The following is a 12,731-nucleotide window of genomic DNA, read 5'->3' on the forward strand; positions in this document are numbered from 1 at the left end:
AACTTAAAGAATGCATCCAAAGTTTGGGTCTTGTTACTCTCATAGGATTGAAATTTAGCAAAGTTGGGGCCACTGCAATGCCCCATTGCCATGGTCAGCAACAGTCACATGATTATCATTTCCAACACTTTCTGCCAGGTTCCCACAAGGAAAATCAATGGGGAAGCCAGCAGGAAGCCAGAAGTCACTCTCATTTCCATTGCTTTGGTGTCTACCAGTGGCCATTCAGTTTCCCTATTTAGGTAAGGAAACATCTGTGAAATGTGAAATGATGAGGGCAATGGCTGTCTAATGCTTTTTAAAGACTTACTGCTGCTTTTGAAGTTTCTTTTTTATACTCTTTTTATGCTAGGTTAAAATGGAACCTCTCCTTTGGATTGCAAGAATATATCTTTCTGGTAGGAAATTTCATTATACACTGAGGACTTCGGTGTAAAAGGGCGTTGGTACTTACCTGATACGCCTCTTCTCATAGTGGGGGAGGAGTATACAGGATGGATTGACCTTGTCCTCTCGTTGATTGGACTGAGTCAGATAAGCTCTTTGGGACACGCCCTGGTCACCAGGTACTGCCCAGTTATCGGAGAAGAACTCTATCCGACTCGTGTCATCCACTCCAGACTTTTATTCTAGTTTCAAGCCTTTATTGATTTATTCCTTCAACATAACAGTTTAACAACCAAACATAATGCTAGCTACATAACCATGTCAGGGAGGGGCTGGATACTCCTCCCCCACTATGAGAAGAGGCGTATCAGGTAAGTACCAATGCCCTTTCTCCATAGTGAGGGGAGGAGTATCCAGGATGGGACATACCAAAGCCTACATGTCCCTAGGGAGGGTTACACATGAAGAGAACATGCCCAAATGTATGCCTGGTGGGGCGTGTCCCCCACCCTGTGAACAGCCTGTAACACCCTGCGACCGAATGATGCTTCAGCCGAGGCAAATGAGTCCAACTTGTAGTTCCTCACGAATGGTGAGGTTGAGGACCACGTGACTGCCCTACAGATCTCATACAATGAGGCCTGCGTGGCCCAGGCTATTGAGGTGGCCGCGCTTCACGTGGAATGTGCTGTGATATATGGCTCGATGTTTGCAGGCCCTGTGTTTGGTAGGCAGTAGCAATACAGGTTCACAACCACCTGCCTATGGTGGTGGAAGTCACCTTGTTTCCCAGAGACCCCGGCTGGAAGGAGACACACAGGGCTTCAGATTTCCCCTTCGGGCTGGTCCTTCTGAGGTAAATCCTCAGAGTCCTCCTTACGTCCAAGGTGTGCCACTTCCTCTCTAACAGGTGAGAAGGGTCTGGACAGAAATTGGGCAATATCAGCTCCTGCGAGCGATGGAAGCAGGAGCACACCTTGGGAATAAAGGAGGGGTCCAACCGTAGCACCACTCTGTCCTGGCGGAACACGCAGAAATCCTCCCTGGTGGACAGGTGGACAAGTCCCAGGAAGGGTACCTGTATACCATGGGCGGTTTAAGGTTGGATGCCCCCTTGAGGAATCGCCTGACCATGGGATGGTGAGTCAAGCTCTGGTTCCTGCCGCACAGAAATACCGATGAGATGGCTGAGACCTGTCTCCTAATTGTGTTGGGAGCTAACCCTCTGTCCAGGCCCACCTGGAGAAAGTCCAGAACTTGTGGAACCATGGCCTGGACCATGGGAGTTGCACCATGTAGAGAAGGCACGCCACGTAGCACCATAAATGTGCTCTATGGAGGGTCTGTGAGCGGCCTGGATGGTCTGTATAACTCTGGGGGAGAAGAGGCCTTTCCCAGGATGCTCCACTCAAGTGTCAAGCGGTCAACTGGAGCCACTGAGGTTCCGGGTGCTCCAGTGACCCCTGGCTGAGGGAGATCCTCTCCCTGGAAATCCTCCAGGGCCTGTCCACCAAGAGAGATTGGAGATCGGCAAACCACGGCCTTGGGGATCAGTGTGGGGCAATCAGCACCACCTCTGCCCCTCCCGAAGGATTTTTTTGTATGACCCTGGGAATCAGGGGCAAGGGTGGATAGGCATAGAGGAGTCCCCGGGGCCAAGGGCATTGGTGAGCGTCCACCCCCTCTGTCCCCCATGTCTGGTACCTGGAGAAGAACCTCAGGAGTTGGGCGTTGAGGGAAGTGGCAAATAAATCGACCTCCGGGCGTCCAAAGTGCCCTGCCACCTCCTCGAAGATAGCTGGCTGCAGCCTCCACTCAGAGTTGTCCACCTCGGCCCGGCTGAGCCAGTCGGCTCTGATGTTGTCCACCCCCACTATATGTTCCGCAGTCAATGACAGAAGGTTCCTTTCGTCCCACTGCCCCAGTCTTTTGGGCTCCTGCATGAGGGCCTTCGATTTGGTCCCCCTGTCTGTTTATGTGAGCCTTGGTGGTGATGTTGTCCACGAGGACTAAGATGTGCCTGCCCCTGACAGAGTGATGAAATTGTAACAGGGCCAGGCAGACCACCCTGAGCTCCAACCAGTTTGTGTTGTGAGTCACTTCTGCCTGACTCCATTGTCCTTACGCCATCGGAGCCTGCAGATGGGCGCACCACCCGAGCAGGCTGGCGTCCGTTGTTACCATCACCCAGTCTGGCGACCTGAAGACTTCGCCCTTGGTTATCGCCGGGTACAACCACCAGATCAGGGAGCGGGAGACTTCTGCTGGGAGAAGGACTTTGGTCTGTGAGCAGCTCATGCGCCTTTGCTAGAAAGGCAAAAGGAACCATTGGAGGTCTCTGGTGTGCAGGCGAGCCCAAGGAATGATGCCGATGGCAGAGACCATGGTGCCCAGAAGTTTGGTAAGAGTGGCTAAGGACACCCTATGCTTCCTGGCTATCTGGGAGGCTAGCTGCATGAGGGAGATATATCTTTCTGGTGACAGAGAGACCGTGCCTGTCTTGGTATCTATCAGGGCTCCTAAGTGGATCAGGCTATTGGAGGGGTGGAGGTGGCTTTTAGCCAGGTTTACCGAAAACCCGTGGTCTCTCAGGACTGTCATCATGATGTCTAGATCCCCTAGAGCACCCTTAAAGGAGGATGACTGCAACAACAGGACATCTAAATAACATTGAATTCGAACCAGTAACTGCCTCAGGTACGCTGCCAGAGCAGCCATTACCTTGGTGAAGACTCAGGGGGCGGAAGACAACCCGAAGCGCAAGGCCTGGTACTGGAAGTGGTGCCCTAGGTAGCAGAACCTAAGATATTTGCGGTGTTCCTGAGCAATGGGTATGTGCAAGTAGGTATGGAGGTGAGGAAATCTCCCTAACCCCCTCCAAGATGGAATGCAGTGAGTGCATCTTAAACCTCCTATAGCGAATGGAACGGTTCAGGCGTTTCAAGTCAATGGTTCAGGCATCTTCAGCCACCCGAGGCCTTAGGAATTACAAAGAGAATAGAGTAATACCCCTGACCCAGCTGTTCTAGAGGTACTGGTTGGATCCCTTCCACGTGGAAGTGGTGTGGGAGCTCCGCAGTACTTGGAGATGCTGCGGTTCACCGCTCGATCCCTGAGGGGAGCGGCGGAGCGCTCCTGCACCTGTAGAGCCTCCGCGGCAAGGCTTGCCTTAGTAAGGCTTGTGCCTTTCGTTTTCTGGCTTGCCTGGCAGAAGTCCTCACTGAGTGAGGACCTCACTGACCTTGGTCTCGCTCAGTGGCCTAGCAGCGTGATGCCCCTGAGGGCTTGTGGCAATCCTCTCAACCCACTAGGGTTTAGTCCAGTCCGGAGGAGGCTGTGATCGTTGTGGCAGGAAGGCAAAATCCGTAATTCCAATAATTTTTCCAAGTTTGCTGGAGATCCAGAATGGCAAACCATCCAGTTGAGCGACTGAGTCAATAACTGGGCAGTACCAGGTGACCAGGGCGTGTCCCAAAGAGCTTATCTGACTCAGTCCAATCAACGAGAGGACAAGGTCAATCCATCCTGGATACTCATTCCCACACTATGGAGAACATGAAGAGTATGGCTTTTCCTCTGGCTTAAAAATAAATCCATCTGACTTCACATAGAAAAGGTGTAAAGCTGGGACACTTAACCAAGAGAAGAAAGCTGAATCAATGATTCACATGAAACTTCAGTGGAACTGCATACAATTTTTGGTCTTACTCAGTTTCCAAACCAATTAGGGTCAGGACAATTATCAAAGGGTAATTTAGTTATACTGACTAGAACTGTGAATTACTTGATTTTTCCAATGGATTTTATACGTGGGGTAGCAAAAAAGATGGACTCTGAGAATTACAAATGAAAGAGAGTGGTCTGCGATTCCTCACTCAGTTCTGTGTTTGAGGTAGACCCGTATGGTTCTAGGAATCACTTGGAGCAACTTTCCCCAAGTATTCCCTTCTAGATATTTTTGACTTAATCTTTCATCACACAAGGCTCCTTCTTTGGACATGTTTACCGAAGACAGTGAGAATTGTAGTGCAATACATGCTGACGACCTGGCTAATTAGAGCTGGCTCAGAATCTTTCTTCACAATCTGCAATAGCTTTTTAAATGAATTTTGTTGTTCCATAAAATAGTTGTAACCTCTTGTGATTTTGCATGGATCTATTTTTTTTTTGTAACTTCATAAAAGTTTTATTTCAAAAATAAAATGTTTTATATTATATACAAGGTTGTGACTAATCTTTCAAATACTGGTACCTTGATACTCAACTGATTTTAACACTCATCAGATTTGGTACTCAGCTCATTTTGACATGAAGGTTTTGTCCAGGTAATCTGAACAAAGCATGCTAGAACTTGCTGGTGACGGCTGCCTTATGATTCACTACATTATTCCTTATGGGGAAAAAACTGTTTAGTACTCATTGTTTTTGATACTTACCATACCTCCCAGAACCAATGATGAGTACTGAGATACCACTGTACTGAAAGATACATACACACTCTTCTAATTTGTTGGTGCAGTGGTTAGAATGCAATTATTGCAGGTTGACTCTGCCCACTGTCTAGAGCAGTGTTTCTCAACCTTGGCGACATTAAGTCCTATGGACTTCAACTCCCAGAATCCCCCATCCAGCTGGCTGGGGAATTCTGGGAGTTGAAGTCCACGGGACTTAAAGTCACCAAGGTTGAGAAACACTGTTTTGATCCTAACCAGCTCAAGGCTGGTTTGATCCTAACCAGCTCAAGTTTGATCCTAACCAGCTCAAGGCTGACTCAGTCTTCCATCCTTCCAAGGTCAGTAAAATGAGGACCCAAATTGTTGGGATCAATATGATGACTGTAAACCGCTTAGAGAGGGCTGTAACGCCCTGTGAAGTGATATATAAGTCTAAGAGCTATTGCTTATTTTGTTTTGCTTCCATGATATTTTAATGAGCTCAATAATAAAAAGAGCACACTAAACACCCTCTTGTGTTGTTTATTACATGCAGGGGATTTTGAAGTCTTGACATTCTGTAATACTAGAAGGGACTGCTGCCTGTTAATCACAGGAATGACAATCCCTTTGAGCCATTTCGACCCCTGTGTATATTTCTCATGGCTTTCCATTCTACTTAGGCAACCTGAACCCAGAGAGAGAAATAGTCTCCCCAAATTAGACTGTAAGTAGAATCTTGAAACGCTGACTGATGAAAAACTGAGAGTCACACTGCTGGAGAAAACAGGATTTCAGGAACACTGTGGATTCATTTCAGGATACAACATTGAGACTGAAACCTCATTCACGGCAAGCTTCTCCAGCCAGGATGAAAAGAAATGTCACAAGAAGTTACAATAAGCCCACTGTATGGCTTTTATTTATTTATGGCATCTAGCTCAAACCTGAAAGCAAACATTTTAAAATCATGAAATATTGAGAAAACAGAAAAAGGAACAGATGAAAAAAGAGTCTCGTATTCATCCACACACTGCACATACTTTCACATCTCTTACACTGAATTTATCAATTGCCAACTGATTCTTTTCAGAACAGGCACATCTCCAAATATATAAGCCATACAAAGTAATTAGAGCAGTGGTTCTCAACCTGTGGGTCGGGACCCCTTTGGGAGTCGAACAACCCTTTCACAGGGGTCACCTAAGACCATTGCAAAACACATATTTCCGATGGTATTAGGAACCGAGACACCAATTTTATGGTTGGGGGGTCACCACATGAGGAACTGTATTTAAGGGTTGCGGCATTGGGAAGGTTGAGAACCACTGAATTAGAGGGACTTTAATAATCAACTGTATGGTGGAGACTTATCACTCCAAGGGGGGAAAAATGGATCTTGTTAAGGCAACATAAAAAGAAGCCAGATGGAACAGCAGTTTGTAGGAAAAAATACAACATCTTGTGTTAACCAGAGATTCCTACGCTGTAGAAGTACTTTCACATGAAGATTGTGTATGTCATATCCATGGAGGCTTTTTAAAAATGCCCCTATTTGCTTTTTTTTTTTTAAAGGAAAGACAAAATATCCCAATTTCCAAGACTTGCATATTTGGAAATATCACTTCCATTCCTCTTGTCCAAGGCACTGCAGGTACTGGTTCTCCTATCGTACCTTGAATTAAGCCACAATGCAAAAACTCAATACAGAAAAAAGGCAGGTTTGATTTTTCAGTGAGGTTATTATTTACTCAAGGGACATAGGTGGCATACCCAAACCTATCTTTTGCCACAATCATATTGAGGGATGTGTCTACTTACACCCTGCTAACTTCTCTTTCCAAATGCTAAAGTGTAAGTTCTTCAAGATAGACTAAGTCAAGAAATAAATACAAGAATTACTTTAGTATTAAAAAGGTATCACAGAATCTTGAAATCCTGTTGATATGCTCCCTCTGCCCTGCCCCACCCCCTATAGCAAAAAGAATCCAGACAGGACAATTATGAGTTTCTTTCTCACTCGCTTCCCCTTTACTGGCTAAGCCAGTGTTTACTTAATAGTTGTGGAATATTTTCTCTTTCTCCTAGCTAGGAAATAGCTATTCACTTTTTTAAAAAAAATGTTTACTATGTTGTCTCTACCCAGTGGTATTTCCAGGCAGTTTTCTTATGGAGCTGTTTTATGCTTAGTACTATTAGAACAGCAATTCCAAAAGAGTGATTTATGAATCAACAATGGCCCATGAAGGCCCACCATGCAGTCTACCTGTCTTGCCACAGTGATTAGTCAACCGGCCACGCAAGAAGCACACTTACTCCTTCCCATCTTTTGCATTTAGTGGCAGTCAGCTGCTCCATGAAAATGGATCAGTAGCCAAAACCTGTTTCATTGAAGCAATAATGCTGGCAGCAAAGTGAGTAATAAAATTCAGAACACTGACAAAAGTAAAGTAGTCTCAAGTACAGTTACTAGGAATCTATATGTAATGTGAAAAGTGGGACTATGTTCACACAAAAACAACTGAAGAAGAAAAAGGCAAGAGAAAATACAATACAGTAAATTAAAAAAAAACATTTTCATTGAGTGAAAGAACCCCTGACTCCTAGCTGTTTGGGTTTAATATAAACTTTCATGCTGTTAAAAACAAAAACGTAAGATTTTTTTTAATCTAATTGGGTGGCTCCTGCATTTTCTGAACATTTATTTAGTGATCTATGATTGACTAGAATTTAAGAAACACTGCAGCAAGAAGCACCCTGCAGATCCTTAAAACAAATTGTGAACCATGCCTTCTTAGCTACCCAACCTGGGAAGACAAAAACTTGGGCACCTTACATAGATCTTATATAGATCATTGTGACATTAGAATGCAGTTAATTTATACAAGTTGACTATGACTGTTTATTACACACACACACACACACACACACAAATGACAGTACCTGCCATTTCATATTATCTCTGTGAGCTTAACCTGTAATGTAAAACATGCTCTCACCATTTACTCTGGACAGTCTAACTCAACCAAAGGTCTGGATCTTAAAAACAACTACAAAAGCTATTGAAAATATTTCTGCTCCTGTCATTAAATTTAAATAAACAATTGTGAGCATCCTTCCTTCAACCAGCACATCTCATGAAAAGCTTCCCCAGGGAGCAAGTCAACTGTGACAAGTGTGTATGAAGCAATTATGGCATCAAATGTTTTTGGGCACCTATCATTTTTATGCGATTGGCCGAAGTACACATAAAAGAAACTACAACACAGAAGCTTTATCCTAATGTCTTTTACATAAGGTTCATATCAATGGTTTCTAGTCTATATTACACAAACAGCTGCCATTAGGATGAGGACTGTGCAAAATTGCCAGGTCTCCCTCCCAAATTTAATGGCCCCTTTTGCATCTCTCCACTGCACCCATTACAACAAATTCCCAGAAATTCTAGGTAGCTTGAGGATAGGTAGGAAATCCCAACAGATCTGGAGCTCTCCAGGTTCATCAAAGCTGCCGGTATGCACAAAGAGAATGGCGCATGTGTATTAAAGGGAGGGCAAAACACACCACATTATCTACACCTCCAGCTGCAAACAAGAAATGCTTTCCTTTTTGTTCTTCCCAGGGCTGCCATTCCACACAAAGTTACCAGGGGGTACCAGAAGGAACCCAGGAAAACGTATTCCTGAATTTTAAAAATTGAAAAGTGCTGTTGAGCATCAGCAAGGAAGCAACCATCTTTCCTGTTTGAATAAGCACACCATTAAAAAATAACCCGGAGGGAAATGAATAAAAAGAAACCTGATTGCCAGTTTCTCTATTTTTCTCCACCCCCACCACCCCCCACTTCAAAGAGAACATGAATACAGGAAAGAAGAGGCAATTAATTTCGTGACGAATGCGTTATCTCCGCTTTCTCCCGCACACAATAGAAGCCAGCGTGAAGCTGGGGAAGCAATCCACAGATGCTCACCTCCTGGGCTGGGAGCCTGAAGGCTGGCCCGCTTCCTCAGTGGGGAGCCGCTCTTGGGGGGACCGACACCAGAGGACATTTTGCTCACTCCCGATGCTCCGCAGAAGTCTTGCAACCGGTGTTGCTGCAGCCACCGTGCTCCAAAAGTAGGCGGAGACAGTGTCGGGTTCGCCCCCTGCTATTGATTGATGGAGGCGCGTGGGAAAGGCATAGGAACTTACGCAGAGCCGGAATGGATCGGGGGTCTCTCTCTGTCTCTCTCCAGCCCCCCCCCCCCTCGCAATTCGCCGGTTGACGTTCTTTATATAGTTAACAAGGCAATAAAGCTTTTCATGCATTGATGGCGTGGCTCGGCGGAGCTTTCGGTGGTAGGCTTTGTAAGACCCTCCCACCGCTTCCTGCAGCTGAACAAGAGCATGGTACTGCATTCTCCTTAAAGGGGGGGGGGGGGAGCCACAAATGCTTATAAGATCATAACTAGTCCCCTAATTGCTTTCGCTAATATTCTCCCTCCCACTTTCGCTTAGGCACCGCAGACAAGATGCTGTAAATTTCCCGGCTGAGAGGACGCCAAAGGAGCCTCTCCCAAACCCAGGAACTCTGAATGCCATCAATCCACACCCCTCCCCCCCAAAAGTGTGTGTGTGTTCTTGCGACCTTTGGCGCATCAAGGTGGCAGCCTTTATCCTCCACGGTCAATGGAATGATGGCTCAACATGGTGGAAGAAGCCCGCTTTACACACTAGTTAAGAGCCTGGCTTGTTTAAGGCATTCACATCGCAGACAATCATGAACCAAGTGGGCTGGGTTCACTACAACTCCGCGTTCACTAGTGGATTAGTTTAGTTGCCCTGTTGGGTGACAACGCCTCAATCAATTCGGAGCACTTTCTTTGCTCATAAATCGCGCTAAAACATTAAAGCCACGAATCGACCCATAATTCGACCGAGTTTAGAGTTTAAGCAGACCGGTTTAAGAGGGAGGCGTCTCCTGGTTTAAAGAAAGCGGGAAACGGTTCAAATTACACTTCGGCTGCCTCCATGACGTTGAAAAGACGTGCGTGGATTTTACACACACACCCCACTAGCCGATGCCGTGATAATTTAAATTGAAAAAAAAAAAAAGGCGATGGCTTTTAAATGCAAAAACTGCGCTTTGCCCCCATCAGCTTTTTTGAAGCCTTCCTTTCAACCGGAAGCGGCCTACTTGGTGACGCCCTAGCAGCCTGGGAGTCAGGGACAGCGCTCGGGGGGGGGGGGGAAGAAGCCAGAAAGGGCTTCTCCGACCGAGGCCCCGTCTCCTTGCCGGGAAAACGCCCGCGGGCTCCCTAGGCCAGCATCGGACATCGGAGCGGAATTCGAAAAGGCCGCTTCTTCCCGCTCGGCCCCGATTTCACAGCGCCTTGGCTGGAGATGCCCGGCGCGCAGACGCTCCGCCTATGGCAAGGGAGGCGGAGACTTTACAAGCGGGGTGCGAAGCTGAGCCTCCTCCGGGGGACTCGCTGGCAAAGCGGCCGGCGTTGCGAGGCCGCTGCACCCCGGGGGGGGGGGAGGGTAACGCGCCTTCTTAGGAAAGAAAGTTATCTCCCGGCGGGAGCGAGAAGCCGGGTCAGGGGGAGGGAAGGGAAGCCAGCTGTAATCTGGGAAATGGCGCCCGGAGAGGCGGCTGCTGTTATCGCTTGCATGGACTTTCCAAGTCAATATTTGTTTTCCCGCAAACTAGGACCCCCAGCGACGTTTATAACATATAAACGTCAATAAATGATTTAACGCGGCTCTCCCGGCCTTAGTTTCGAACAAACGGAGCTACCAACGAAGGAGAATATTTGTAGTTCAGGGTTGGCGTGAGGGGTCCTTGGGTGTGTCTGAGTTTTTTTTGCAGACGTTTCATTACCAAACGAGGTAACATCATCAGTGCTAGCTCAAAGTGAGCAGAGCTAACGAGGCGTGGAGGGACGATAACCCAGAAATAAAGCCCTTTTTTGCCCGAGGCGTCCCCATTTCCACACTCAGCCACTCTCCGCCTTGCCGAACGACTTGCTAAACTTTCAGCGGCTTAAAGCGGCCTCCGGGTTGCTTCTAAAAGAGCCCCCCTCGCCGGCGTTGTTGGCGCCTCGGGAATTCCCGAGGACTGTGGACTCCTCCCCGCTGATGGGCTAGGCAAGAGGATGGAACAGAGAACTTTCCAGCCCGGGGGATGCGCGCAGCGTGGCTCAAAGAGAGCAGGCTGGTGCCTCCCCAAAGGGTTGAATTCTTCGTCGGCGCCTGTAATACCCCGAGCAGCAATTAGGAGAGGTGGAAGGCGAAAAAACCAGATCGAGGTAGCAGCTGGAAGAAGGCGATTGGGCAGAGGGAAATAAGTGACGAGGGGAAGGAAAAGGGAAAGGAGCTAATCCGGAACTTACTTTGTTTCAAAACAGCGAAGGGTCTTCCCTACCTGAAGCCATCCTACTGCTGGCTGAGAGGTCCAGTAAGTGAAGGCCCAGCTGTTTTCCCAGCTAAGCAAGGAAATCGGGCAGAGGGCAGCCCCCCCGCCGGCGCCAGGCGAGGCTGAGCGGGTGGGTTGCACAAGCACTTCCTGGTCCAAGGGTCCACAGCTCGGCTCAGCACAGCTGGCAGGTTTTGGCTGGAAGATGGGATCCCAGCCTGGCTGCTGTGGTGCCAGCACTGATGGGCCCTCCTCTCTCCTCCTTGGCCGGGTCCGGAATAGCCTGTGCTGACCGGTAGGCGGGGGGAAAGAAATGAACACAGCTGTTCCTGGAGCAAAGAGGAAGCCGGTCTTTGGCTTGGGCTGCCGGGGCTGCCTCGCGAAATTAAATCGCGGCGGTCAGGTTGGGAGTTCAGGAGTCTCCGCGCAGTGCTGGAAGCGAACCGGGTCAGCGGTTAAGGTTGCCCGAAGCACAGCACCATCTTGCGGCAAAAATGGAAAACACTTAGCAATTACGAAAGGAAAAACGCCCGGACGTGCGGCTCAAATTTCTTGAGGAATTATTTGATGTTCCCTTTGAGGACCTGCCCTGATGACAGATGTTTGTAATGTTTAAGGTGTGGCGAAAGAAGACGCGGGGGTGGTGGTGTCCTACAGTCAATCCTTTCTTATCAATCCTAAATACAAATCAGTGGGATAGGAAGGAGAACAAGATCACTGCAATGTTGTCGAAGGCCCAGTACTTTAAGAAAACATAGGAGAATGACCTTTGAACCTAAAAACTACATCACGCCAGAATAATGACAAAAATGGCCCTCAAAGCAACCAGCTGCAATGAAATGGCACTGCAAATGAATTACGAATGGTTCAAAAATGTAAATTAAAGTTAAGACGTTGCACAGCAAGTGAGAAAGAATATCTGTTGGAGCCTGATGGCAATAAATGATTCATTTCATTTTTAATCAGGAGGCAGCCCTGTATAAATATTGTATCAGCAATAATTCAAAGATTGGTTGTTTACTTCTAGCCACATCAGTAGTTTTCCAACTCACAGGATTGATAATTTTATCAGGTTTAACCTTTGGTTCATTTTTTTTTTCCATTCTACAACTGCCCTGTGGAAATAGCTGTATAGTACTACACGTGCAACCAAGCAAAGCTTGTGGGGATGAAGTTGGAGTAGGTTATACTTTGCAATTATGCCCACATCTCATCTCATTTTAATATTAAAGAATTACATTCTTGACAACAAAGCTGTTTCTTTCTGGAGCAGCTGCAGTTTTTGGATGGTCTTCAAAGGCAGCCCCAAGTAAAGCACATTGCAGTAGTTGACTGAGAGGTGTGATAACAAAGAGCAGTGGCTCCCAGGTTCATGGACAGTAACTACTGGTGACCAGGTGGAGTTTTGCAAAGGACTTCCTGACTGCAGCTGCCAACTGTTTTTCAACAGAAACCATAAGGGCCCAAAAGGAACTCCAAATTGCACACCAAGTCTGAGGAGGCATTTCCCCAAA

The 12,731-nt window shown here is 47.2% G+C and overlaps 1 protein-coding gene across 4 annotated transcripts in view; it reads right to left on the reverse strand.

Moving 5' to 3' along the window:
* The window catches only part of AMPD2 (adenosine monophosphate deaminase 2), a 64,310-nt gene extending 52,574 nt beyond the window's left edge, over positions 1 to 11,736 (reverse strand). For 2 of the 4 annotated variants that reach the window (XM_081947770.1, XM_081947768.1), the window contains exon 1: positions 8,791 to 8,987. In XM_081947770.1, coding sequence (XP_081803896.1) covers positions 8,791 to 8,869 — 79 coding nt within the window. In that variant the 5' untranslated portion in view covers positions 8,870 to 8,987. Of the gene's footprint in view, positions 1 to 8,790; positions 8,988 to 11,194 lie in introns of those variants that run through there. The other 2 variants (XM_081947769.1, XM_081947771.1) reach the window with 2 other exon arrangements.
* Between the last annotated feature and the right edge of the window lie 995 nt (positions 11,737 to 12,731).

This window comes from Natrix helvetica (genome assembly GCF_964273705.1).
Source record: "Natrix helvetica genome assembly, chromosome: 3".
In the NCBI taxonomy this organism is placed as follows: Eukaryota; Metazoa; Chordata; class Lepidosauria; order Squamata; family Natricidae; genus Natrix; species Natrix helvetica.